Source organism: Balaenoptera physalus, assembly GCF_965194825.1.
Source record: "Balaenoptera physalus genome assembly, chromosome: 6".
Taxonomy (NCBI): Eukaryota; Metazoa; Chordata; class Mammalia; order Artiodactyla; family Balaenopteridae; genus Balaenoptera; species Balaenoptera physalus.
The window spans coordinates 66155276-66181574 of record NC_138885.1 but is presented as its reverse complement, the minus strand read 5'-3'; the positions used below and the strand labels follow the sequence as shown (position 1 = coordinate 66181574).

At 43.3% G+C, this 26299-nt stretch overlaps 1 protein-coding gene across 3 annotated transcripts in view; it reads right to left on the bottom strand.

The window, feature by feature from the left end:
* Nucleotides 1-26299, bottom strand: part of RAPGEF4 (Rap guanine nucleotide exchange factor 4) — a 310972-nt gene that overhangs the window by 239967 nt on the left and 44706 nt on the right. For all 3 annotated transcript variants that reach the window (XM_082465339.1, XM_082465337.1, XM_082465338.1), the window contains 2 exons: nt 15064-15206; nt 12323-12411 (listed from right to left, as the gene is read on the bottom strand). Coding sequence is in view for 2 of the 3 variants with exons in the window: in XM_082465337.1 (XP_082321463.1) it covers nt 12323-12411; nt 15064-15206 (232 nt within the window). In the remaining variant the exon portion in view is untranslated. The remainder of the gene's footprint in view (nt 1-12322; nt 12412-15063; nt 15207-26299) is intronic.

The window sequence follows — 26299 nt, the reverse complement described above, 5'->3', positions numbered from 1 at the left end:
CCCGTTTGACATTAAGATGGCAATTTATTCGGGGGGACTTTCAAATATGAAATGACGATTTAAAAATCTGAGTGTCTTCAAGTATGAAGGTGGGTTTAGCAGATGCTGCTGGAGTCCTGCCAGGTTCCCCCACCCCTTTCTCCCACCCTAGCCCTACCCTCGAAGGCAACTGTAGGTTTCTGGACAGTTCCCACACATACTCGCGGTTTCCCCTCTCATCTGCATTGCTCCACTTGAGGGCAGAGTGCCGGGCAATTAATGCCTGTAAGGTGCATCTTCCAAAGAGGCATGAGAGTAGCAAGATAAATATGCCGGCTTCCTACCCTCCCCAGTTTCTTAGAGGGTCCCCCGGAAGGAGTGAGCCCAGTTGCCCATAGCTGAACTCCTTATCTACACATTTTTATAGGCATTGCTCATTCCTCCTGTCAATTCCCCACTCCCTTACAACACTTCCTGGGGTTTCCTCCATAAAAACCACTTGCAGCCAAATCCTTGTCTCCAGATTGGCTTCTGGGGAGACATGAGACTGGGTTAGCTAAACGTGGCTCTGAGTCCCAAGTTACACTGAGACCTCTGGGGAGGTACTGGGCCTAACCAGTTTTCCCAGAGAGAGTCTATAATAGCAACAGAGACCAGCTTACCACTGACTGCTCTGCATCAGACACATCCGAAGGGCAATATCCCTTGGGTGGCACCTGGGAAGACTTCATTGTGTTAGTAAAGCATCCTGGGTCTCCAAGGCCAATTCTACTATATAACTAGCAGTGATGGGCTCTCAAAAAAAGAATTACCTGTGACACATTACTGATATGATACCTGGTTTCTTCCTGCAATCTGATCCAGCTCTCTCTCATCTGTGTGCCCACTTGATCACTCCTCCTACCTTCTAAAAACTGAATTACCGAGTCACCCTTAACAGTACTCATCCTCCTGTGCATCGGTATTCACGAGGATCTCCACGTGTGTGAGTGGAGTACTATATGCCATGCACTGGGCCAGGTGCCTTGACTATGATGTCTCATTAATTCTTCACAACAGTTAAAGGAGATAATGTATTTAAGTGCTTTGCACCATGCCTGACTCAAGAGAAATGCTTAATAAAGATACTCTTACTGGTGGTAGTATTAAAGCAATTCTGCAATCCTGGGATTATTGTTATTTTATAGGTTGAGGAAAATCAGGCTCAAAGATGTTCAGTAATTTGTGCAGTGCGGCTAACAGGTAGAAGAGCTGAGACTAGAAACTAGTCAATCTAATTACCTCCCACATACTTCCTAAATTATTATATGAAATTTAAGAACCTCTTTCTAAGGTTCAGTAGGAAAACTGATTAATTATTAATTTAATCCATACAGGTTCTTTTTTTCAATCAGCCAATTCACAGATCGAATACCTAATAATTCCAAATCACCAGGAAAATACCAAACATTTGGCACTGCTCCCCCTCCAACCCTCTAATCCCAATATTGGGGCCCACTTGACCCTCACCTAGAGGATCAAATCCATTCCAGGCTGGGGCTCCGATCCTCTTAGGAGAAATGCAAGCAACCAAAGCCAGAAACTAAGAATCGCATCTGCATTTTTGCTTTGCCCACTCTGATCCTGTGCCCCGTTCTAATAACGGAGCTCCTACATCAGTTGGAGAAACCGGGTTTCTATCTTTCTGCGTCTCTGTCCCGATAACCTGCCGGTATCCTAATTCTTCTCGAAGTGGTAGCCTGTCTCGTTGTGACAGCACTCCCCAGGCCCTGGTTCCTCTCTGGCACCCTTCCAATACCGGGCCTGGTCGTCAGCCTGGCCACCCACCTCCATCACGGAGCCTGCTTCCTGCCTCCCTGCCCATCACCAAGCCCTACCCATGTTAGACCTGCCTCAGCCCTTCACCTGCTCACCTGGGGGCTGTGCTGCTCCCACATCCTGCCTCCTCCCCCACCTCCTGCCCAGCAGCACTGCACATGCCCTCTAGAAGGTGCCCACCTCCACCGTGGGCAGCCCCCAGCTTCCAGGTTCTCCTCCTGCCCAAGTGGGCCCCAGCTGAAGACAGGAGCAATATCTTGGTATGGTATGTGTTTCAGCAGAATAGGTGGGGTCTGGTTATTTCTACTCCTAAAAGTTGGTATTAGGTAAGTTAACAAAGATGTCAACAATCTGGCCCTGCTGGAAGGCAGGGAGCATCAGGCAAAGCACACACACCTGGAGGTACCACGGCACACTGAGAGGGAAATCCCCTGGAGGCAGCATAGGGAGAAGAGGACGCGCCTTGTAGACCTAGATTCAAAGCTCATTTCTGCCAATTACTAATCCTGGGCTTTGGGTAGAATGCTCCCAGGAGCCTCAGTATCCTCAGTTGCGAAATGGGCACAATCTTTCTCGTTAGATTATTAGCAGAATTCAGTATACATGATAGATAGTCCTATACGGTTCCTGGCACACAGGTGCTCCATAAAAAATGGAAAATATTATTTCTGACTTAACCTATACATGTATATAAATATGGTTATCTACATTTCTAAAAAGCAAAGTATATTTTTCTACTATTTAAGTAACAGAGAATCTCTTATTCATTTTGCGTTAATCTCCAATTAATGATGGCTTTTTCAACACTTAAATTCCAAGTTTCTCTGTCCCCCAGTCTGGATGTCAAGTGGTTTGAATGATCTGCAAAACACTTCAGCTCTCTGGGGGAGCATGTATTCAAAGGAACCCTTCTGAAGAATCCTGCTGTAAATCAAAGAATCCTTCTGTACTGCAACTAATCACCCCTTAATTTATCTGCTTTGTATGTCTGGATTACAGTATACTGGGTTTTCTTAAAGTAGGCATTCTCATATGAGGCATTTTATTTGTTTGCTTCATTATAAACATTACTACAGTATGGACATGGGAATGGTGTTAAGAAAGTCCATGGTTATGCGTCACTGATATCCAAGCTAATAAACATGGACCTTGCACATGAGGTCTATGAGCAGCCACTGAAATCTAATTTACACAAGTTAGACATTCTGATGAAATTTAAAACAATAAATTAGAAGAATTCTGTGTTAAGTACATCAATTTTTTGACTGTCCTGTAACTTTGAGGGCTATCCTATTTTTAATCATGCATATTTAACTCACTTCCTTATTAGTAGCTCAAGAAGTTAATTGTCTCACCGCATATTTATTGTTTTGGATACATGTTGGGTTAACATCAAGGAACAAACTGGTCCTTTAAGTGTGTACACTCTGAAACAAATTTTTACAAAGCAAATATTTTTACAATTTTTATTTTAGGCCTATAGGCAATACTTGCCATTAAGTTTGGTAGTGCCTGCGTTTATTTCATAAGCTGGAATTTAGTCCTGGAATTTATGGAGTGCTCCAAGTCCTTTTAGAAAATAAAAGTTTAATGGAACCTAATCTCTGAATTTGTCAAGACATTAGGGCATATGTGCAGCCTAAAGGATTTACTACCAAGCAGGAAGGCAAAATACTAAGACAAATGTGTTTTGCTTCCTAACAAACAGCAAAGACAAGCTCTGTTACTTTGAGAGCACTTCCCTGGAATCAGTGTTGGACACAGCACAACAAGATCAGGCAAGCTGGCTGCAGGAAGGTTCAGTGAGAATGGACTTCCATTAGCATCTGATAACTAAATCCGGGAGGCCAGCCCTGTTTCCGCAGAGAGCCAGTCTGTACTACACTGTGGCTCCGTCTTGCCTCCGCCCAAACCCAGAATTACATGCAACAAAACTAAATACAGTACATCCTGCCCCAGGCAGGATGCTAAACAAACTCTGATCAGATCCTAACAAAGAGTGTGACCTAAGCATAGACAAGTAGTAAGAGATTACAAACAACCACTCTGGACTTGGCACCTTTCAGGTTTTATTGGCTTGATAAATGGGTTCAGAAAATGTTTCCAAATGACAGCAAGGTCTGAAAATAATGGGGTGAAATGAGAATGAACCAAGGAATCAGACAGACAAAAACAAAGATGGGGAAAGATAAAGCAACGTGACAGAGAAACATGCCTATCCTCCAAATTTTACAAACAAATATGCAACGCTTAAAAACATCTTTGTTGTATAGACAGAGGGTTAAAAAAAAAAAAAAAAAAGCACATTTTACTTTGGGGAGAGAACCCGTAAGAGACCATTTTTCAAAAATGTGGCTAAAAATCGCCAGACAACTTTATAGAGACTGATGAAAAGAAGAATAAAGTGATGACCAAGGCCAAGCTCAGCCCCATTCTCTGATCCCATGAAATGGCTGAACAACATTGTTAAACTTGCCATTTCGAATACCAAGTGCATTTCCTGCTTTTTCTGTTCTAGCACTGCCCTCTTGTGGTGAAATGCCAACATTGTAACCAACAGCATTCCACTTGAGGCAACCAACTTTTCTTTCAAAGTAGTAATAAAAAAGCACGGAAGCCCTGCTCTTTGCCAAGCTTCGTACTAAGTGCTTTATATACATTAACTCATTTAAGGCAGGACCTAGTATCTCTAACACGTGCTCTAACTTGCTTATGGTCACTCAGCAATTAAGTGGCTCTGAGGATTTCGAAAGAGGTCTGATTTAAACCATTGTGCATTGCATTAAGTAAATATTAACACTTTAAGTAAGCGTCTGTTATAGAAATATAAAAGTTTTAATGAATTAATAAAGCATCCCATTCCCTATTTTGCAGTATGAACTTCTATTTGCTCTGCAACCATCAGAAATTCTTCTTTCATATGACTGGGGAACTGTTATACTTTTTTGGTGTAAAGATTAGTTTAAAACCTTATTTTTAGGATTTAAATAGTTACCATGCCAAAGAGGCTCCTCACTTACAAAATCTGCAGAGAAAAGCAGGACCCTGTCTCTCCGGCCCCTCCCCACACGCACGCAGTTGGGTATTGTCTGAGATAGTGCGGTTTATAAAAACTATTTATTGTTTTTAAGCTTAATATTTGTTTTATAACTTGTTCCAATGCTCATTCCTAACCTGAAATCCACTTAAAGAGAAAAAGTCCACCCATAGTATTGATATTATTCGTTCTAGTGGGAATGTAAAATCTCTGGCTTTTAGCCCGTTAAGTTAAATAGGCACCGGAGACAGGCAGGTGCCTGAGCACACGAGTTCAGCTGTGGGCATCTGAAGGCGGGCGGGTCCTGCTTAGGCTTAGGTAAGAAACCGAGGGTGGGGACAGGCCTCGCTGGGAACTGGAGGATATAGCCCCAGTAGAGTCTGTGCTGCCGAGTGGAAATCTACACGAGCACGTGAGCCAGGCTGGGACACTCGGGGATGGTGAGGTGGTCCGTGGGCAGGGCCCCTTGCTGGGCATTCTCAGTTTCAGGGGGTAAGACAACACACGGCCAAGCAGGAAAATGGCTGGGAAGCTGGGAGAGGGGCCTCTGACAGCCGCTGCACAGGGACACAGGGGCTGGAGTACTTCCCAAGCAGGTTTTGTTTTACGGAGCAATGGGATCAATATAAATTATAGGAAGGCATTTCCAAGGACGGTCTCTAAAAGTTCACCGTAGTAACAGGAATGGACTAATCCACGTACTTCCCAGAGTTCTTAGCACACACATGGTTTCAAGGCCGGAACGCCAGAAACGAAAGCACCGTGGCACCAGCTCCTCCTCGGGGAGGGTCTCGGGCAGGTACGGCCCACGGCCCTCTCCTCATCCGGAGGCTTTTGTCTCTCCCCTCCCCCGGTCCGCGCTCGAGGCCTTGGACTGGGGAGACTCAGGTGAAGAGAAGGCGGGGAAGCAGAGCGTAGGCCTAACTGCGTGAGAGGCAGAGAAGCTGGTCCCAGCCAGCGCGCGGCAGGCTTCTGTACCCCAGGGTGCCGGTCCCGAGCCAGGAGCGGACACTGGGCGAGGCAGCATCAGCGCGCCAGGTCGTGCCTCCCCGGCTGGCAGACGTGTGTTTCCACACTGACTGGGTGGGCTGACCCCAAACAAAATCAGGCGGCGAGCCATCTCGCTCCCCGCAGCCCCATGGCTTTTCCCCTCCGCCCTCCCCTGCCAGGAAAGGGCCTGAAGATTATATTAACTACTCACCGGCATGTTTCTGTTTTCCTCCTTCTCCCAAATGCGGAATCAAGGGCTTTCTTGGTTATAATGTTGGGCATCGGCGTGATCCCAGGGGATGAAGAAGGCACCACACACCCCCGTGACCACCATGCGTACGTACCGGCAGCGCCTGGGAGCAAGTGCCCTTTGTACCCCTAGCCTCCTCCCCAGGCAGATGGTCTCTCGTGCGGCGAACCTCAGCGTGGCACGGGCAGAACACTGGATTGGGGAAGGAAGTCATGTGACTTACAGCTCTATGGGCTACCACTGTGTCCTCCTGAGTGGGCAACTCATTCACCTGTGACCTAAGCAAGATGCAACACAGCTGGGTCGACCTAACAGAGCGGCTCAAACAAAAGAGTGCAAGTGAAATGCTTTGCACGTGATGAGATTTAATACTACTCTGCTCGTAGTGTATGGCCAATGAGAAATAAGTGTGACCCTCCACGGGAGGTCCAAAGAATTCAAGAAGAGCCTGCCAAACCAATCATACAGAGAGCAAGAAGTGCGTTTTCTTACTCTGGTGAACAGAAAAGTATAGAGGAATGATGGGAAGGGAGAAAAAGTAATATATTGAAACAGGCAGGAAAGTAACATGAATTTATGAGGCAAAATATTTCTGCTCTGTGTATTCTTAAAGTTATATATAGTTATATCTTCCTATCATACAGAAGAAATAGGGTGATTTTTTTCAGAAAAAATTCCCAAAAATCAATAGTACCTAATAAATGTATGCCATAAAAATACTGTACCAGAATCTGTGAAGGGTTTTCTTCCTCATGTGTTTCTTATTTCAATCAGTGGCATCACCACCCACCTCATCATCCAAGTCAGGCTCCTCCTTTTCTCGCAACCCCCTACACATCCCATCAACACCTACCCCACCCTCTAACCTAGAAACCCTTTGAAGGGATGGGCCGCGCTCATTTCACTGTGCGCGTCCAGGTCTGAAAGGTAGTGCAGGAGGGCCTACATGCCAGGGGCAGCCCAGCAGAGGGTGAGAAGCGGGCCTTCCCCAGCAGCACGCCTCAGGGGGGCAAACACTTGCAAGGGGGGCTTGGAGGTGAGGCGTGGAGCTCTGAGTTCTGAGCCGGAATCGGAAATGCAGGAGGGTGGCTGCAGGAGCTGCAGGGGAAAAAGCTGCTTCTCTGCACACTTGTCATTCCTAAACTGCTCAGCCCTCACTTTATCCCTTCCCCTTCCCACCCTCCGGATGGCACCTGTACAACCCTGAGGGTCAAGAACTTGAGCCCTAGAATCACAAAGAACTGGCTCTGACACCTAATGGCTGTGTAACCTGTAAAATGAGACTAATAATATAGCACTGAATGGGGAAGGCAACGTAGGGAGTAGCCAGTGAAATAAGACTTGTAAAGTGCTTTGCACAAAGCTGCCTCTAGTGGGCGCCCTGTTACCATTAGCCATTCCTGCCCTTATCTCACTGTTCTGGCTCAGCTAAAACCCCACTGGGGAGCCAAAACTCAGAGGTAAGTTTGGCAGTTTATCACCACCATCTCCCCTGACTTCTGACTCTCAGATGAGAAGAGAGGCATGCAGGGCAGGGTGAGACTTGAGGAAAGAAAATGGAGGGGAAGGCTAGCAAGAAACTGCCCTAACCACTTTTGAAGATTTGACTCTTTGCTGTTACCTCATTTCTTTCCTTAATTCTCTCTTAGTCTCTTTTAACTTTTCTTCTTTTTCTTTTACTGCCCCCTGCCCACCTTTTTTCGTGTGTGACCAGCAGGAAGAACATGAAATTTGGAGTGTGTCAGACGTGAATTCAATTCTTTTTTTTTTTTCTTGCCTGCATTTTAGAAAACTAAAATGAGTTTATTTTGCTAAGTCAAGCAGTAAAAAGAAGGAAATACTTCTCTTTTATAGCCATGTACCTCTAAAGCCACTGTCCAGGAATTTTCCAGCAGGAACATTTTTGGTCTGCAGAGACCAAAAATATGCAGATAAAGTTAGTCCCAGCAAAGATTCCACAATGTAACCAAACTTTCTTTACATACACAGGGGAAAAACAAACCCCCAGATTTAATACAAATTTCAAAAAATGTGGCCTCGTAAAAATATCATTCAGAGGTCAGTAAGGACTCTGCTTTATCTATTAGTGGCGGACTTTAACAAATCCTCTGGGCAGACAACGGTCAACGTAGTAATTAGCCAGAAAACTGTGACGACTTGCAGTAGGTTCTTTTTCCTACGAAAATATTAATACTGCTGCATGAGGTTTCATATGATACGTGGCGACTTACTAAGTGAAAGAAATTGGAAAAAAACTTGAAATCAGGAAGTACACAACAAAATTAGAGAGTTGCTCACATTCCAATAGGTATTTGTTAAGCATCTAGGAGGTATCCAAAATTTTTCTGTCAGCCACAGAAATTTACCTTCCTTTACCAAACACAGAATTGTTGTAAAACCCAGTAAGCTTCATTTTGAAATGTCAAGTGAATTCAATTCTTAATTTAGCCACATACATTTGTGTGGCCCCAGGAAAGTTATACCTAAGGTCTCTGAGCCTTGTTTTCAAGGCCCTGTAAAATAGGACATGAATAACTAAAGATGAAGTCAGTTAATATCCACGGAACCCCTAGCACAGTGTGACACATGAAGGCACTTAGCAATGCTGTTGCTGGTCTCTAGGAATTCCAGGTCTCTTCTTGCTTCTCCTCCCGTGGCGCATTGCCCAATCTCATTTTGCTCCCCATGATAGGGGTATAGGATGGTTAATTTTGTGTGTCAACTTGGCTAAACTATGGTAATCAGTTGTTCAGTCAAACAGTCTATATTTTGCTATAAAAGTATTTTTAGATGTGATTAACATTTACAATCAGTAGACTTTAAGTAAAGCAGATTACCTGCCATAATGTGGTTGGGCCTCATCTAATCAGTTGAAGGCCTTAAGAGCACATAGGTCTCCCTTGAGGTTTCCCAAAGAAGGAATTCTGCTTCCACAACGCAACATAGAAATTCTGCCTGAGTTTCCAGCTTTTAGACTTGAGACTGCAGCATCAACTTTCACCTGAATCTCCAGCCTGCCATTTGCCCCGAAGATTTCAAACTTGGCAGTCCCCACAATCACATAAACCTATTCCTTAAAACAAATATCTGTCTATCTATCTATCTATCTATCTATCTATCTATCTATCTATCTATCTATCTATCTATCTATCTATCTATCTATCTTCCTATCTATCTTCCTATCTTTCTATCTATCTTCCTATCTTTCTATCTGTCTATCTATCCATCTTCCTATCTTTCTATCTTCCTATCTATCTATCTATCTTCCTATCTATCTTCCTATCTTCCTATCTATCTATCTTTCTGTGTATCTTTCTATCTTCCTATCTATCTTTCTATCTATCTATCTTCCTATCTATCTTTCTATCTATCTATCTATCTTTCTGTCTACCTACCTATCTATCTATGTATCTCCTGTTGGCATTGCTTTTCTGGCAAACCCTGACTTACATAAGCTATTACTCTGACTGGCTAACCCATAGACCTGATGTGGCCACATCACTAGTGGGCAGAGACCAGAGTCCATTACAAGGCTAGAGCAGCTAGAAATGTTTTTTTTTGTTTCTCCCCTTTGAGCAACTTGCCACGAGAGAAGATTCAGCCACCTCACTCATTCTCCTTAGCTTCTTCCCCCCGTGTGGCTGGAACCCTGTCTTGCCCATCAGAGCTGGCTAGAAGGCTAGGATCACTGTCTGTCTCAGGCTACTCTTGGGAGGGTTGGAGGATGTAGAGGTCAATGTGTTTTCCTTGTTTCTTAGTGACTCTCCAAATCAATTCAGAAAACTCTGGTTGGACATTATCGTTGGACTCTGTGAAGTACACAGAGGAGGCAATAAGCCAGCTTTGGTATAAAACTAATTCCTAACAAAGTAAGAGAAGAGCAAGCCCAGCTCAGGACAGTTCTCTGCATTGGGGCTGAGGTCAAAACCACAGCTAAAATCTAAAGTTAAAAGTTTACTAAAATTTTTTTAACACCCACAGCTAATAACAAAGTGTTGCTCAGCTATTCTTGGCTGGCACCCCATGGTGAGAGATAATTGGTCCAGGGTAACACTCCAGCAGCCCCTGGCCAAATACTATTCTAATACCATCAAAATCTCATGCCAGCTTTTAACATCTGAGGTGTCAGCATATCACTGCTGATGTTATTTACCATCCCTTAGGAACATCTGTTCTGCTTTTTAAAATTCTTTCCTCATCTCTCTTGCTTATATTTCTTGCCTTCTCACCTTTCTCTTCCTTAATTTGCATCTTCCTTCCCTTTCCTCTCTTTCCTCACCTTCCTCTTTTCGACTTTCCACCCACACCATCATTACTCATTCAGGACCATGCAGAGGAGGAAGGAAAATCATCCTCTTCTAGGCCCTGCCCCCTCTGCACAACCATGGAGGTGGACCGGGTGAAGGTAAGTTATCAGGAGCAGCTCTGAGCAAAGAGGGCCGGAGGGGACCCACCAGGACAGCAGTCTGCAGGTAAAAGGTGTGCAGAGATGCCGGACATGGGGTGATCTGAAAGGATGAGAAGTAGCTGAGAGAGGGAAGTTACATGCTTCATCATGTTTCTTCTGAGTCAAATAGTACAGAGTGTTGGCTGAGAGCATATGTTCAGGTGCCTAAGTCCTTCGGTTTTAATCTTGGTTCCCCTAATTTCTAGATACGTTACTTGCAGCAAGTTCGTTAATCCCTTGAGGCCTGTAGTTTCCTCATCTGTAAAACGAAACAGTAATGTGACCTACCTCATAGGGTTATTGTGAGGATTAAAGGAGTAAACACCTATTAAGTGCTTAGAACACTGCCTAGCACATAACAAATATCCAAGAATTGCTAGCTGTCCTCAGTCCCCCTGGGAAGCGGAGGCAGCTTACAAGAATCAAAACCCACCTCCCCCGTTGGGCTGCTCTGAAATCCAAGAGGAAACTGGCCCTGTGAGAGAGGGGAGAGGGACAGTGCCATTGAGGCTAGCGGGCACAGATTCCAGGCAGTTTCTCATGGAACTTTTGATGCACTGGTGCATAGAAAAGGTACATTATTGGTTAAGTAGAACTTGGGCATTGGCCTGAGACCCTAAGCCTCCATAACAACGGGTGGAACACAGGCACCTATACTCCAAACTCCAAATGTCCACTTACCAACCATCCGCTTGTTCGATGGTAACTGCCCACAACTCCAACACACACACAAGTTCCTACAAAATTTAAACCTCAGGTTGAGTACGTCATGAATGTTTCTCACATTCGAAGTGTGCCACATCTGGAGAAGGCTCAGAAGCACTGTCTTAAACATGGTACTTGGCTGGAGATTATTTGTCCCTTTAACTGATTCTTTGATGTTTCTTGATATTTCTTTCTGATTTTGTAGTTAGCCAATCCTCTTCCTTCAGTTTATATCTGAATCCATAATATGTGAATATAAACTTGGAACGTTCTCATATGAAGCTTGACGGTAGCCCCTAGAGGGGTGTCCTTTTGAGATGAGAGGGTCTTGGCTCTCAATAGGAAGGTTCTGTACATTTAGGCCACATGGAATAATGACGGAGCAAAAGTCACTGCAGATGTGAAAGGAGACTCTGGGTCCAATTTTAAATTCACAAATATTATGGGGTGGAGGGCAAGTAGAATATGAGTTTTATCTACTAGGATGCCAAGCTCCTCAGAGGTGACTAATTAAGATAAAGGAAGCCAGTGCTGCACTTTAGAAAAAAAAAGTATTATTGGCCCTCCCACATTTGACAAGTTGAGGTAGAGAAAAAGTGAGGGATATTTGGGGGACTGCATCGACCACGTATCCCCCGCATTGCTGGAGCTCTTAAAAGGCTGACAAGGGGATCACTTCTAGGATGGAGAAAAGTCAGGAAACCAGATGGAAGAGGATCTAAGGACAAACCTCGGAAGACTTGCTTCTCCTTCCCCTTTGCTCACATTTCACCTTATGTAACTGAAGTTTCTCACTGCAATGGACTTGTTTGCATTTTCCAAATAGAGAGCAAGCTCCTGGAGAACAGCCCATGTGCTCCTGCATTTCATGTTCCCACACCCGGCGCCATACTCAAATCATGGAAGACATTCACTATATATGTTTCTTGAGGAACTTAATAAAGGAATTCAACACATACTTGCTGAACTCCTTACTGTGGGAAAGAGGAAGTGGCTTGGAAAATGTAATTTTGATGGCATACAAGACAGAGGGATAATGTATCGTTTAAAAGTAATAACTCTTACTTTAAAACAAAAAAAGAATAAGGTATCTTACCTGGTGACTGCTGGTCTCAGAAACTTTAACATCCAAAGACCCTGCCAGGACAGCATACCAGTTGGTTCCAATATCACCCTGGCGAAATACTGGAAAAGAAACAGCCATGTAAGTAGAGCAAATATAAGTTGGTTTTACCACGTAACCTGATGGTTTCTCACTGGTTATTGTGAGCCTAACTTGGACCTAGATGAGCTTACCAACCTTCCTCTATCTGTTCCCACCAGAACATGCCATAATTTTCTTTCCCTCTTCTATCAACAAAGCTATATCCTATTTATTCAACGTTCCATGAAGTAGAACTCTATTAAACAGAACTCTTTCATATTTACAGAGCAGCAATAAGGGATGATAAGCCTAAATGCTATAAGATCCTTTGAATGTAAGAACTGACTGGTATTCTCTGTAATTTATCTTAAATATACTTCACTGTATTGTGATTCTTGGAAAATTATTACTCTAGATGGGGTACATGTTAATAAGACTATGGGACTCAACAAAACTAGCTCACCACCCCCATTTCCCAAATCTATTTATATTAAAAGCAACATGCTTTCTAGAATAGAATGTCTCCTTTTAAGCTAACCAATGGCTGACTAAGAAAAATAAAATCTGTTTTAAAATTTTTAACTACTGTATTTTCATTGTCCATTTTCTTGTTTATTTTATAAATTCACTGCTTTTAGGCATTATGAGTTAACTACTCTTTGGAAATGATTCTCATCAGAAATTTCTGAACTTAATTTTGCTTTACTTTTGTCATCTCAGAGAGAAAACATTTAGTTATTTAAAGAGAACCTTAGTTCTCCTATCCATGTTAAGACCAGTAGTTTGGAAAGTCATTCTGAAACACTGGTTCAAAAATCTCATACAAACCCAACTATCCTTTTAAATATCCTAGCTAAATAACTAGATGGAATGATCTGATATTTTAAAATTCTTTTCACAGAGTCAGAAGTCAAGTGGCTCAATGAAAAATCACATGACAACTCAGTGGGACAGTTAAGTTCTGTCAAGGCTAGTGCTCACTGCATAAGAGGAAGCTTCTGGGAGCCATAATTAATGATGACAAGCTGTTCTAAACTCTCTGACTGAGACATGCTGTGGAAAGGCAAGAACAACAATAGCATCCTACCAAGTGCAATGATAAGCTTAAGATGGGGGATTGCTGAGTTTATAGCTGGCCTCTCGAGTAACTCTGCTATCCCTAGCCTTTGTAAGGGATTTATTTTAGAGTTAGGGCTTTGCCTTTCATGAACTTCTTGGCCCCCAAAGACATTACCATTTGCCAATCAAATTCACATTACACATCATAGAAGATTCATTTTGAAAATGGCCTTAAGAAATAGAAAACAGGGTCTCATCTCTAAAAGAATGAAGTTCCCGCTATCAGTAAGAATAAAAATATTGGATTGAAAACAATATGTATGGATGATTTTTTAAATAGAAGTATGACTATGTTTTTGCATGTGTGCATGTGGGAAAACATCTTGAAGAACATACACAAAATGTGAATATCAATCTCTGGATTTGGGGATTGTAGGTGATTTTTATTGTGTCTTCTAAATTTTCTACAATGATGTTGTGACAGATCCTGATAGGTTCCCACTCAGAATCATGCCCTCCCTTCCTCCGATTTAACTGAACATGGATTTTATACAAGTTCCCACCCTACTCTAAAGGGCCAAATTCTAAGAACGTATTTCTTCCTTAGCTCTACTGGGATAACCATGATTGGTCTAAATCAGCCATGGTGATTCCATGATCTCTGCCAGTGATTGGTTTAAAGATGGGCACATGATGCAATTCTGGCCAATGAAACAATACAGGAAGTCTGCTGGGGGATTCTGAAAAAGAGACAAGAAATAGTCCTTCAGCAGGAATGTTTTGTATCAGCACACGATGCCTCCAACTGCCGTAGTTAGTTGTATTAGAACCATTTGGGACAAATCTGAGTACAAATGCCAACACCTGAGGATGCATAGCAAAAACAAATAAACCAACAAAAAAGATGGGAGGAACCTGAGACCTTAATAATGTCATTGAGCCACTAAATCAACCAACCCTGAAGCCATCCTACCTCAGGACTGCTTATACATGAGTAATTGATTTTCCCTCCTTGTATGAGTTATTATTCAAGCCAGCTGGATGGGAGTTTTCTGTTACTGCAGTATAAAGTATCCCAACAGATGGAATAGCACTACTTTTTTAATGAGAAAATACTTGTTTTTTTTTTAATGCAGCTGTCACCCTATCATTTTACTTTCCCTACCCCTTTGGTCACATCTGGAATAGACATTATCACTGAGGTTAATTTGAAACATTACTATTGTAAAATCAGCTATGCTTTAATTTTTAAAATTACTATTATCATTAGTTAAGAGACCTTTTATCTTATTTAATATCCTGCTGGCTCTCATATTTCTTGGGTTACAGAAAATAATTATATATTAGAATTTCTAAGGAGACTGCTGAATGTATAAATCAGTACATCCTTCCAGCTCCATCTGGAAAGTAGGCTGCCCTGGAAGAACCATTTACATGCTGTGGATGAAGGAGTTAAGGAAATGCCTACATGGAACCGAATAAATAAAGGAGAGGGAAATGTCAACCTCATATCTTTGACTGAAGCTCAAATATTTGGCACATAGATACCCCATTTGCTATCCATCCCCACAGAGTAACCACAAATGAGCACAAACTTATACATGAAAACACACCACTGGAGTTGCATTTCTTACATGTTATTCCTTTTTCCAGATTCTCATAATAACCACATAAACAAATCTGATGAAGGAGATTTGGGTGAAATTTCTCAAAAGCTTTAACTTCTTTCAGCCGTGTGAAGATTATATCCACATCTTCACTGGATCGTTCTAATGGTCTATAAAGGGGAGAAAAGGCACAAGGCTATATCAGAAAGAACTTACTTGAGTCAACATGCATTATTCTAACTATATTCAAATTTTTGCAAATATACCAATTGCAAGTATTTTACTGCAAATATTTATCCCCCTGTAACAATTATAAATATTTCCAGGCCTTTGTCAACTGTTCCCCTTAAATCACAAATACTGCAGATGGTGTGATATTGTGATTTACAATAAAAAATATAAAATAATAAGAAATAAGAAATTGTTCACTGTTCCTTGCACAGAGCTCCTAAAACTCTTGTAATTTCTTATATGAGAGCCACAGGGGCCTCTTCAGTTATAATATTTGGCCTCTTGTCCTCAGTTCCTGAAATGCTTAAGAGCCATAAAGGTGAAATGGGTGTCAAGCCCCTTTCCACCACAACCAAGTTTATGTTAATGAGGGGACTTCTGGAAAACTCCTAGGTAACCTAAGGATGGAGACTGGCTGCCTGGAGAACCACTCATGTGATTCGAGGTTGGAACTTTCAGCCGCACCCCTTGACGTGGGGGTGAAGGGGCTGGAAATTGAGTTCAGTCACCAATGGCCAATCAATTTCATCAAGCATGCCTAGGTAATGAAGACTCCATAAGAATCCCTGAACAACGGGGTTCAGAGAGCTTCTGGGTTGGTGAACACTTGGAAGTGTGGGGAGCGTGGCACTGGGAGGAGGCGTGGACGCTCCATGCCCCTTCCCAGACTTTGCCTGTACACCTCTTCCATCTGGCTGTCCCCAAGCTATACTCTTTCATAGTAAATCTAGCAAGTAATTGTCTTCCTGAGTTCCGTGAACTGCTCTAGCAAATTCATCGAACTCAAAGAGGGGTTTGTGGAAACCTCCAATTTATAGCCAGTCAGTCAGAAGCACAGATAACAACTTGGACTTGCAGCTGACATCTGAAGTTGCATGTGTGTGTGGGCGGGGAGCAGTTTTGTGGGACCGAGCCCTTAACCTGTGGGATCTGATGTCATCTCCAGGTAGACAGTGTCAGAATTGAGTTGCATTGTAGGACAGCCAGCTGGTGTCACAGAATTGCGTAATGTGTGGAAAACCCACACACCTGGTATCAGAAGTGTAGGGAGTATGGTAGTAGCATGAGGGTAAAGGAAACACAGGAGGAGTTTTCCTTTACAGATGGCTACACTTACTCAAAATTGAGGTCCCAAACACAAATGCCTGCCGGGGCCTATTAGGTAAAGTAAATGATTGTATAAAGAGCCAAATATAAGGAAAAAAACTCTCCTATAAAAAAACAGTGGTAAAAGCAAAGACAAATTGCAAACTGCAGAGGTGGGACTGTCTACAGGGAGGAGGCCTTACTGGCTATTTTCCTTATCACTGGTTTTCTGTGGAAACACAGGGCCAGACGTCACGTATTTCAGTTGTTCAGGGAAAGATATCTAGAAGTTTGTTCACATTTCTTAAACGTTGTGTGGGCCACACACAAAACATCTATGGACTAGATCCAACTTGTTGACCATCATTTTGTATTCTCTGGATTAAGACGAACCGGAGAACTAAACAAAAATGGGATAGTTTTACAGATTATATAAACTATTTTCTTTCTTTTCTTGGAGCCGTTTTCCAGGTCTATTTGTTCTTTGATAGATATGTCACGTTATCCAGAAAATATTCACCTCCTAAGTGCCCCAGAACATTCTGGGATCAGAGGAAATGAGGAGGGCCAGGATGTGCCTGAGACAGGTAATTCTCACCAGACTCCCACGTGTTCCCTGACATTTACCAGCTTCCTTTGTAGCTATGTTGGAGCCATGTTCTGGCCAGTGGACTGTGGACAAATCTAGCACGCATCACTTCTGAGGTGAAACTGTTAAGAGCCAGGGGGTGTCTCCCATCTCTCTCTTCCTCAGCCACAACTCTGCAGCGTGTGATGGTTATTGTGTCCCTCCCCCAAAATATGCTAAAGCCCTAATACCCGGTACCCATGAGTGTGACCTTATTTGGAAATAGGGTCTTCGCAGATGTAATCAAATTAGGATGAAGTCACACTGGATTAGACTGGGCCATAATCCAAGGACTGGTGTCCTTACAAAAAGGAGGAAATTTGGAAACAGACACAGGGAAGATGGCCAGGTGAAGACGGAGGCAGAGGCAGGAGTGACGCATCTCTAAGCCAAGAAACACCAAGGATTGATGGCAGCCACCAGAAGCTGGAAGGAGACAAGGAAGGATACTGCTGAGAGCCTTCAGGGGGACTTGGCCTTGACGACACCTTGATTTTGGACTTCTAGCCTCCAGAATCATAAGAGAACACATTTCTGTTGTTTTATCCCACCTAGTTTGTGGTCTCTTGTTTCAGTAGCCCTAGGAAACTGATGAGAAGGCAGGTGCTTCAGATGCTACAGCCGCAAGATGGAGACTTTGTCCAAGTGACAAATAAACCGCCACTGTGTGAAGCCCCGAGATTTTGGTTGGGGCAGGGGGAGTGTTGTTAATACAGCATCACCTAGACTAACATAGAGGTCAGGGCTACATGTGCCAGCGTCCAAGGAACTTGGGACATTATCAGAGGAAGACAGATCCCACCATGAGAGATGCACATTTTTGGAGGACATGAGCAGGTGACCTGTCACTAAGGGGAAGACCTAAGACAGCTTTCATGAGTTTAATTGAGAGGCTCTTCCCCCACCCCCATCACACTTTCAGGCCCAAGATAACTAGATTCGAAGAATCTGCTTACAACCTCGGCGAGCCTCCCAATTAACCTCTACTCAAAGGGCCTGAGTTCTGCTTCCCAGGGAAGAGGGAGGAAAATCCTGATGCATTAGTGCCAGTTTATGAGATGACCAAGTGTCCGGAAGAGCTGAGAGCTTTGCAGGCTTACCAGGGAAGGTACGGCACACTGGGCACAGGGCCTCTTTCCACCTCTTGTCCCTTTGGAAGGGGCTTATCAACTCCCTACAAGAAGCCATGTTCTCAAAAGTCAAGGGGCTCTGAAACAGGGGCTAGAATTTCAGCAGTTTATAAAGGGGTGCAGACAACTTTCAGTGAGAGTTTTTGAGGGTCCAGTGGGAAAGCATTTCCCAAGCAGTGAAGGTGCAGTGGCTGGCAGAGCTACCCTCGAAAGCTCTAGCCAGCGGAGCGCACTTCATGGGAAGCAGTGTTGGCACGAGCAGGGGTAACACCCAGCCACAGCAAGCAGCCGTGTGAACCCCACGGGGCTCCGCTACAGAAGCGCTGGCACTAGCCTGCAGGCCCAAAGCAATGGCAACATTTAAGTCAACCGGAGGGGGGATCACAAGGACCAGATGAGCAGGAAATTGGCTGGACATTGATATGGTGGATTCTACTTAGTTACACAGGAAAAGAGATAGAGATTAGAATCCATCTTCCATCAGGAAGGAAAGCAGCATCTCATCTTGTTTATTCTCCCCAGAGCATGTTCCATATTAGGAAGGCAGACCAGGGCGGCCTAAAAACATTTTTGGCCCAACACTCTCCAGAAGAAACTGAAAGCAGCAGAAAAAAAGAACACTTACATACTTCCATACAGACCAAAACAAGCACAAAAGAACTTCAAGATTCATAATCAGATTGTGTGAGGCCAAGTGACAAAAGACACTTGGAAAGACAGAGTTAATTTGAGATAACCAGGACAAGCATGAAACCTCTCTTCCTGAGATTTTCTGTGGGCACCCCAAAATTAGGTCCTAATAATTGTCTCCCCCACTGTTTAAACATTTAGGCCACAGAAACTATGAAAAGCAATGTTTTCTCTGTCATTCATGGAGTGGGGAAAATTCCATTCAGCTATTAATGGACATCTTTACCAACCCACCTCTGTAACCTACCACAGGTGATAATCCTTCTGTTGCCCCACTTCTCTTGGGAATCTATAATCTCCTAATGCCACATACGTTCTCCTCTCTGCAGAGGTCATGCCTGGTACTTCCATCATAGATCCCATGGCACTCAGTAGAGGGCCAAGCACACAAGAAGTCCTTGGATGCGGCATTCTACAGCGACCTCAAACTGGACTCACCTTCTCTCCGACATCTGCCACTGCACCTGCACTCCTCATTGCCATGCATGGAGCAGGCTCGTCCTCTCTCACCATGTCCAGGTAATTCTACCAACTCAGTGTCTCTCAAATCCATCTCCACTTCTTAACCCCTCCTGCCATGGCCTCATTTCAGTGTGAATGAAGGGCACGTGAAACATGCACTGGGCTAGCAAGCTGAACGGCATGGCAGTCCTTGCCTAGGAAGCTGGAGAACTTGGGTTCCATCTAATAGTCAGCAGAAGTATCTGAAGCAGGGCAGTGGCATGATTGGATGTACATTTTGGAAAGATCACCTTGACTGCAAGTAAAGGCAGGTGGCAGAGAGTAAAGACCAACAGCTAAGAGACCAGTCAGGAAGCTCTTGCAGTATTTCAAAATGATGATGCAGGTTTCTCTAATTATAGCGCACTCTAGGCTCCTTTCCTTAATAACTGCGTACATCTGGTCCCCTAAGTAAAAGTTCCAAATTCAGAGAAGTTATTTTCCTTAGCCAGTCCTCTGACACCCAGGGCCCATGTTTTAAATCACTTTTTCTAAAAACTTCACATTTAAAACATGTTCAAACAGCAGGAGAAAGAATCATTTACAAAAGAAGACACTGTGGTAGGCAGGATCCTAGGGTGACGCCAATGACCCACATCCTTATATAATCCCCTTAAGGGTAGGCAGAAGCTCTAATTTACTTTTAGTCAATAGAATATGGCAAAAGTGTAGAGATATCACTCCCATGATATGTTACAATATAAAGCAAAGTTAAAGAGATTTTGCAGATATAATTAAGGTCCCTAACCAATTGACTTTAAGTTAATCACAAGGAAGATTTTTCCCAAGTGGGCCTGACCTAATCAAGCAAGTCCTTTAAAAGAGGGTAGAAGAAGTAGGAGATTCTTTTTTTTTCAATTAAAAAAAAAATTATTTATTTATTTTTGGTTGCATTGGGTCTTCGCTGCTGCACGCAGGCTTCCTCTAGTTGCATTGAGTAGGGGCTACTCTTCATTGTGGTGCGCGGTCTTCTCATCGCGGTGGCTTCTCTTGTTGTGGAGCACAGGCTCTAGGCACGCGGGCTTCAGTAGTTGTGGCACACGGGCTTCGTTGCTCCGCAGCATGTGGGATCTTCCCAGACCAGGGAATCGAACCCATGTCCCCTGCATTGGCAGGCGGATTCTTAACCACTGCGTCACCAAGGAAGTCCCAAAGTAGGAGATTCTTTTGCTGGCCTTGAAGAAGGAAGCTGCCATGTAGCAAAAAGGTTACGTGGCAAGGAATATATGAGGCCCCTGGCTGACAGCCAGCAAGAAAACAGGGACCTCAGTCCTACAACTGCAAGGAACTGAATTCTACCAACAACAAAGTGAGCTCAAAAGAGGTCCCCAAGTCCAGATAGGGACACAGCCCAGTCAGCACCTTGATTTCAGCAGAGAATGCAGACAAGCATGCTTAGGCTCCTGCCCTATGGAATTGATGAGGTAATAAAGGTGTGATGTTCTGGGCCACTAGGTTTTGGTGATTTGTTACACAGCAATAGAAAACTAATACAGACACAAAGTCTTTTCTCACCCTGACTCAGTTCCTTATGACCAGCTTAGGTTCACTTCCTTCACAGAGCTTTTCCTTACAACGTTCTCATCCTTCTCTGAAGTCCACTTGATATCATTACTTTCTGGAATCTTATCACATTATTTTACTCTTTCACATGTCATGCATGCAACTTCTGTCTTCTTGGAGATACCATCATTCTTTTTTTTTTTTTTTTTTTTTTTTTTTTTTTTTTTTAAATTTATTTATTTATTTATTTTTGGCTGTGTTGGGTCTTCGTTTCTGTGCGAGGGCTTTCTCTAGTTGCGGCAAGCGGGGGCCGCTCTTCATCGCAGTGCGCGGGCCTCTCACTGACGCGGCCTCTCTTGTTTCAGAGCACAGGCTCCAGACGCGCAGGCTCAGTAATCATGGCTCACGGGCCCAGCCGCTCCGCGGCATGTGGGATCTTCCCAGAGCAGGGCTCGAACCCGTGTCCCCTGCATTGGCAGGCAGATTCTCAACCACTGCGCCACCAGGGAAGCCCACCATCATTCTTCTATCCATTCATTTGGTGAATACTATTTGGATCTTATTTTTTATTAACTACTGAATCATTGTTTTCCTGCTTTGTTTTGTTTTTTTCTTCTCATGGTTCTTTAGCTCTTCAGGATGAATTTTACTGTCCGTCATTGAAAACTGTCTAAATCAGACAGCAAGGTCATACAGAGGTTAACCCATCTAAGTTAAAAAGGCACAAACTAAAAACATTGTCGATAAAATAAAATCCTTTTAAGTACTATATAAATTGTAATGGTAAATAATGCCTATTAGCATTACAAAAAAGATAATTTTATTAGAATGTGTTTATGATTTTGAAAGGAGTGGTTTTAACAACTTATTTATAACTTTTTATCACATCTACCTTTCAAATTAATGGCACTCACTCAAATAAACAAGACTTAACTTTGCAATATGAATTATCAAAACCTATGGAATTATAAATGACTCTCCACCAAACACATCCTTTCATGAATACACATTCATTTTATTTATCCATTCAGTAAACTGTATTGCTTTCCTACCTTACATTAGATACCTTTCCCTGGAAAAACAGAGGTGAGCAACACGCCAACCCTACCCACCGGGAGCTCACAATCCAGTGCGGAAGGGAGCCACATAACCAAAATTAGAATACTGTATGGTAAGTACTGTAACATGGGTACCCACAATGTTCTGGGCTGCACCTTGTTTTACTACAAAGAAGGCAAACATGGAAACTACCAAAGTCAGGTGTACGAGGGATAGCAAAGGTTCTGGATTCCAGGTGCTGCCCACGTGTATCATGCAATGTGAAAATTTAATGTGCTCTTAAATCTTAATTCAGTCAGCTCGGGATTATCTAGGGACTAACTAACCAGTTTCTGGATTAGTCAGAGCACGAAATAATAACACATAGGCATCTGTGGGGGAAAATGTACAATAACCATAAAATCAGCAAAACATATCCTCTTAGATGACTTCTGTTGTTTGACTATATGATAATCTATATGCAAATCCTCTGCCGTGAGGTGGGCCCCACCCTCACCAATCTGCTGAGTAAGCCCCCCCTCCTCCCCTCACCTCCCACAGAATCTCTGGGGGACCTTTCAGGACAGTGGATCCCAACACCCAGCAGTCAGACCTGGGGGAGGCGTGCAGGAAGTAGATGAAGAGGGAAAGGAAAGGAGGGAAGGGAGGCAAAGTGCTCTCTGCCCAGCTGCCTTCCCATAGTCGTGAACAGAAGGCTCATCCAAGAAATGGACAATTACGGGCTGTAACCGTACCGTCATCTTGTGGGAATGTACATAATGCTTAATTTCCTCAACTACTTCACTTGTATTTTTTTCTAAATTTCCAGATGTCTTCTGAAGATCAGTAAATGTATTTCAGAACACTGGGTGTAATGCTAAATAAATACATTTGCATTAAAATGACTTTGCGGTTTGTTTCATCTCCTTGTGCTTTAACAGTAACTTAGGGTTATAAAGACCTAGTCCCCACTCCTAATGAACTGTTAAGTCCGAGAAAATACATGGGAGCTTTATAAATTATAAAGTGCTACAGAAGCTATTCTTATTATGAGTACCATCAGCTTCATCATCGTCGTTAGCCACAAAGACCTTTTAAAAGAAGTATCTGATGAAAGCAATGAATAAAGTGCTTAAAAACATATATTAGAACTCTCGTATTTTTGGAAGGGTTTATAGATAGGTGTGCATGTATATATTTCTCTCTCTATTATAACAACAGTAAGATCTCAAACAATACATACTTGATAATCTCGTCCTTTTCATAACACTATTAACTTTTTTAAAGGCTTTGAAATGTTCATCACACAGCCCTGTTAAATGAAGCAGGTATTCTGAACCCTATTTTTCCAGCAAAAACATTTTACACAGAGGCTAGGTAAGTATTAGTGTGCTAAAATCATGTGTGTATAATGCCAATGATGACATGGATATATCAAAAGTCTTTGAAACTCAAGATGTTTACCACTTATCGTGTTATTTTAATTATATGATTATTAACCACTTAGAATACTGAAATGTTGACTCTTTACTAATTACAAATTTTCCCAACAACGTCAACAAAATTCAGAAAGAAGGTGTTGAAAATGCATTCATTCAATCTGCATGTCTGTATGAGAGAAGAAAGCACTCGGGTGATACAAAGAGCATGGTTCCTGCACTGAGGAAGTTCAAACTGAGTTAGGGAGAATTGTACACATACAGCAATTATCAAGGTGAAATGTAGTAAGAAGTGCAATTAAAATAGGAAAGAAGGAAATATGAATTCAGAAGAAAAACAGATATCGCTGATGGATGCAAGTTCTACAAAGATTTCATGAAGGCACTACTGTAAATTCTTCCTAAAATCAGTTCTTTCTTGTTTCTCTTTTTACGTCTATAGTACCACCATTGTTGCGTCATTTATTCCTAAAAAATGTGGTGTGTCAGTAGGGCTCCTCTCCCTAGAGACCTGTTCTATTGACTTTTCTCCCTATGAGTTTCTTACCCACCAACCTCCCAACACACACACACACAGATACACACATGCATATCCATATGTACAGAGATGTATACACACAGATGCATACACACGTATGTACAAACACATATACAAACACACACATACACACGCATAAAGATTCTTTGTTGACCAAACTGTAGTCAGACTCCTGAACCTTTTCCTAGACCCATCTGTGTACTTCTTTGTAAAATGCAGTTTTAGCAAGAACCTTGCTAAAAAGTCAGTTTAACCAGAACCTCCCCACTCCTGATATCTGACCACCCTCCATATCCGATTGGGTTTCTCATCCTCCGCCATCCCCCAGACGATATCGGATCACCCTTGTCTTCAGCAAGAATCCCGTCGGGCCAATTTAGCCAGAATCCTCCTTACCCTTGATGTTTCCTCTCAGTAATTTTCCAGCCACTGACTTCCTCCCACTCCCCACACCTTGCTCCTTGGCTGTAAATTGCCACTTGTCCATGCTGTGTTCGGAGTTGAGCCCAATCTCTCTCCCCCCCGTAAACTCCTATGGCAGTGGTCCCTATGCCTGACTCAATGGCCCTAAATAAAGTCTGCTTGCTACCTTTAACAAGCCTCAGTGTCTTTTTTTTTTTTTTAATATAAATTTATTTATTTATTTATTTATTTATTTATTTTTGGCTGCGTTGGGTCTTCGTTGCTGCTCGGGGTCTTGCTCTAGTTGCGGCGAGTGGGGGTTACTGTTCGTTTTGGTGCGCAGGCTTCTCATTGCAGTGGCTTCTCTTGTTGCAGAGCACAGGCTCTAGGCGTGCGGGATTCAGTAGCTGCAGCACGCAGGCTCAGTAGTTGTGGCACGCGGGCTTAGTTGCTCCGTGGCATGTGGGATCTTCCCGGACCAGGGCTCGAACCCATGTCCCCTGCATTGGCAGGCAGATTCTTAACCACAGCATCAGCGTCTTTTCCTTTAACGTCACACACACACCCAGCCACCCCCACACGCACAGAAGCGCACCCCTCAACTCAACCAACTGCCAAAATTCTCTCTTGTCTATTGATTCTGCCCATGTTCAGGGTGACTCTCAGAAAAAAAATCCCCTTGATGGACCCCAGGTGCAACTGCAGCTTTGTATCTTCACAGCTGAGACTGTCACAAGGCACACCGTGACCTCTGTGACCCTTGCAAAATATGGCCTGCATGTCAGCCACCAGGGAGCAGAACGTGTTAAGTCTGCACATTCCTGGCCTGATGTCTCCCTATTTAGAAATCATGCCCACTTGCTTTTATGTCTCTATAAAAGAGTGAAGAGAAAACGGCCCCCCAGGGTCCCAAATGAGATAAGAGAGTTGTGACTGGAGGTCACCAGGGGCCACCATTTTGGTCCTGAGCAGAGCAACAGGAGGAGTCAGAATACTTCCACGTCTCTTTTGCAGGTGACCAGTGTGTCATCTGTCCTACCAAGACAGCCATGCCAGCTCTGGGGCCCAGGGCTCTTTGGACCGTTGAAAAAGCCTGTCTTCAGGCCGAGGCCAGGACCAGACTTGCTAATATCTAAATAAGGCTGATCCTGGGGTTTCCCTGATGGCGCAGTGGTTAAGAATCCGCCTGCCAATGCAGGGACACGGGTTCGAGCCCTGGTCCGGCAAGATCCCACATGCCGCGGAGCAACTAAGCCCCTGTGCCACAACTACTGAGCCTGCGTTCTAGAGCCCACGAGCCACAGCTACTGAGCCCACGCGCCTAGAGCCCATGCTGTGCACCAAGAGAAGCACCCGCAATGAGAAGCCCACGCACCTCAACACAGAGTGGCCCCCACTCACCGCAGCTAGAGAAAGCCTGCGTGCAGCAACAAAGACCCAGTGCAGCCAAAAATAAATAAATAAATGAAATTTATTAAAAAAAAAAAAAAAGGCTGATCCTGCATTTATTAGTGAAAAGAGAGAGGGAAACCTTTTGACCAGACTCAGGGTGCTGTAATTTGTCTTATTACAAATACAAAATCAAAGTACGGCCTTGCCCAGTTTTAGCAGACCCTTTTCAAAAATCTTCTCTGATTGTACATGAGTGTCTAAACTCAGCACAGTATCATCAGGCTGGGCACACATCTCTCCACCACACACTGTAGTCAGAGGTCCCCAAAGCCCAGCCAAACTGGATGCTTACTGGACCCCAAGCAGCACATAAAGAAGAGCGCTATCATAATTTTCCCTAGGTAATACACTTGCCCTATTAGCATTAAGTTAAAAATGATTTCTTTTGGCTCCTTAAACTTTTAGAATGGCTTCTGGGATGACTCAGATAACTGATGCTTCTTTAAAAATGTTTTGCTGATAAATTTGAAACGATGGCTTTTTTTCCCCATGTAATTTTCACCATAGCATGCAGATGCTCTTGAAAATCATTCCACACTACTTAGTGCTACATTCAAATTTGAGATAACTCTGTTCAAAAAATTGCCATTGCTACAACTAAACATTTGAAAGGCCCTAAGACCCT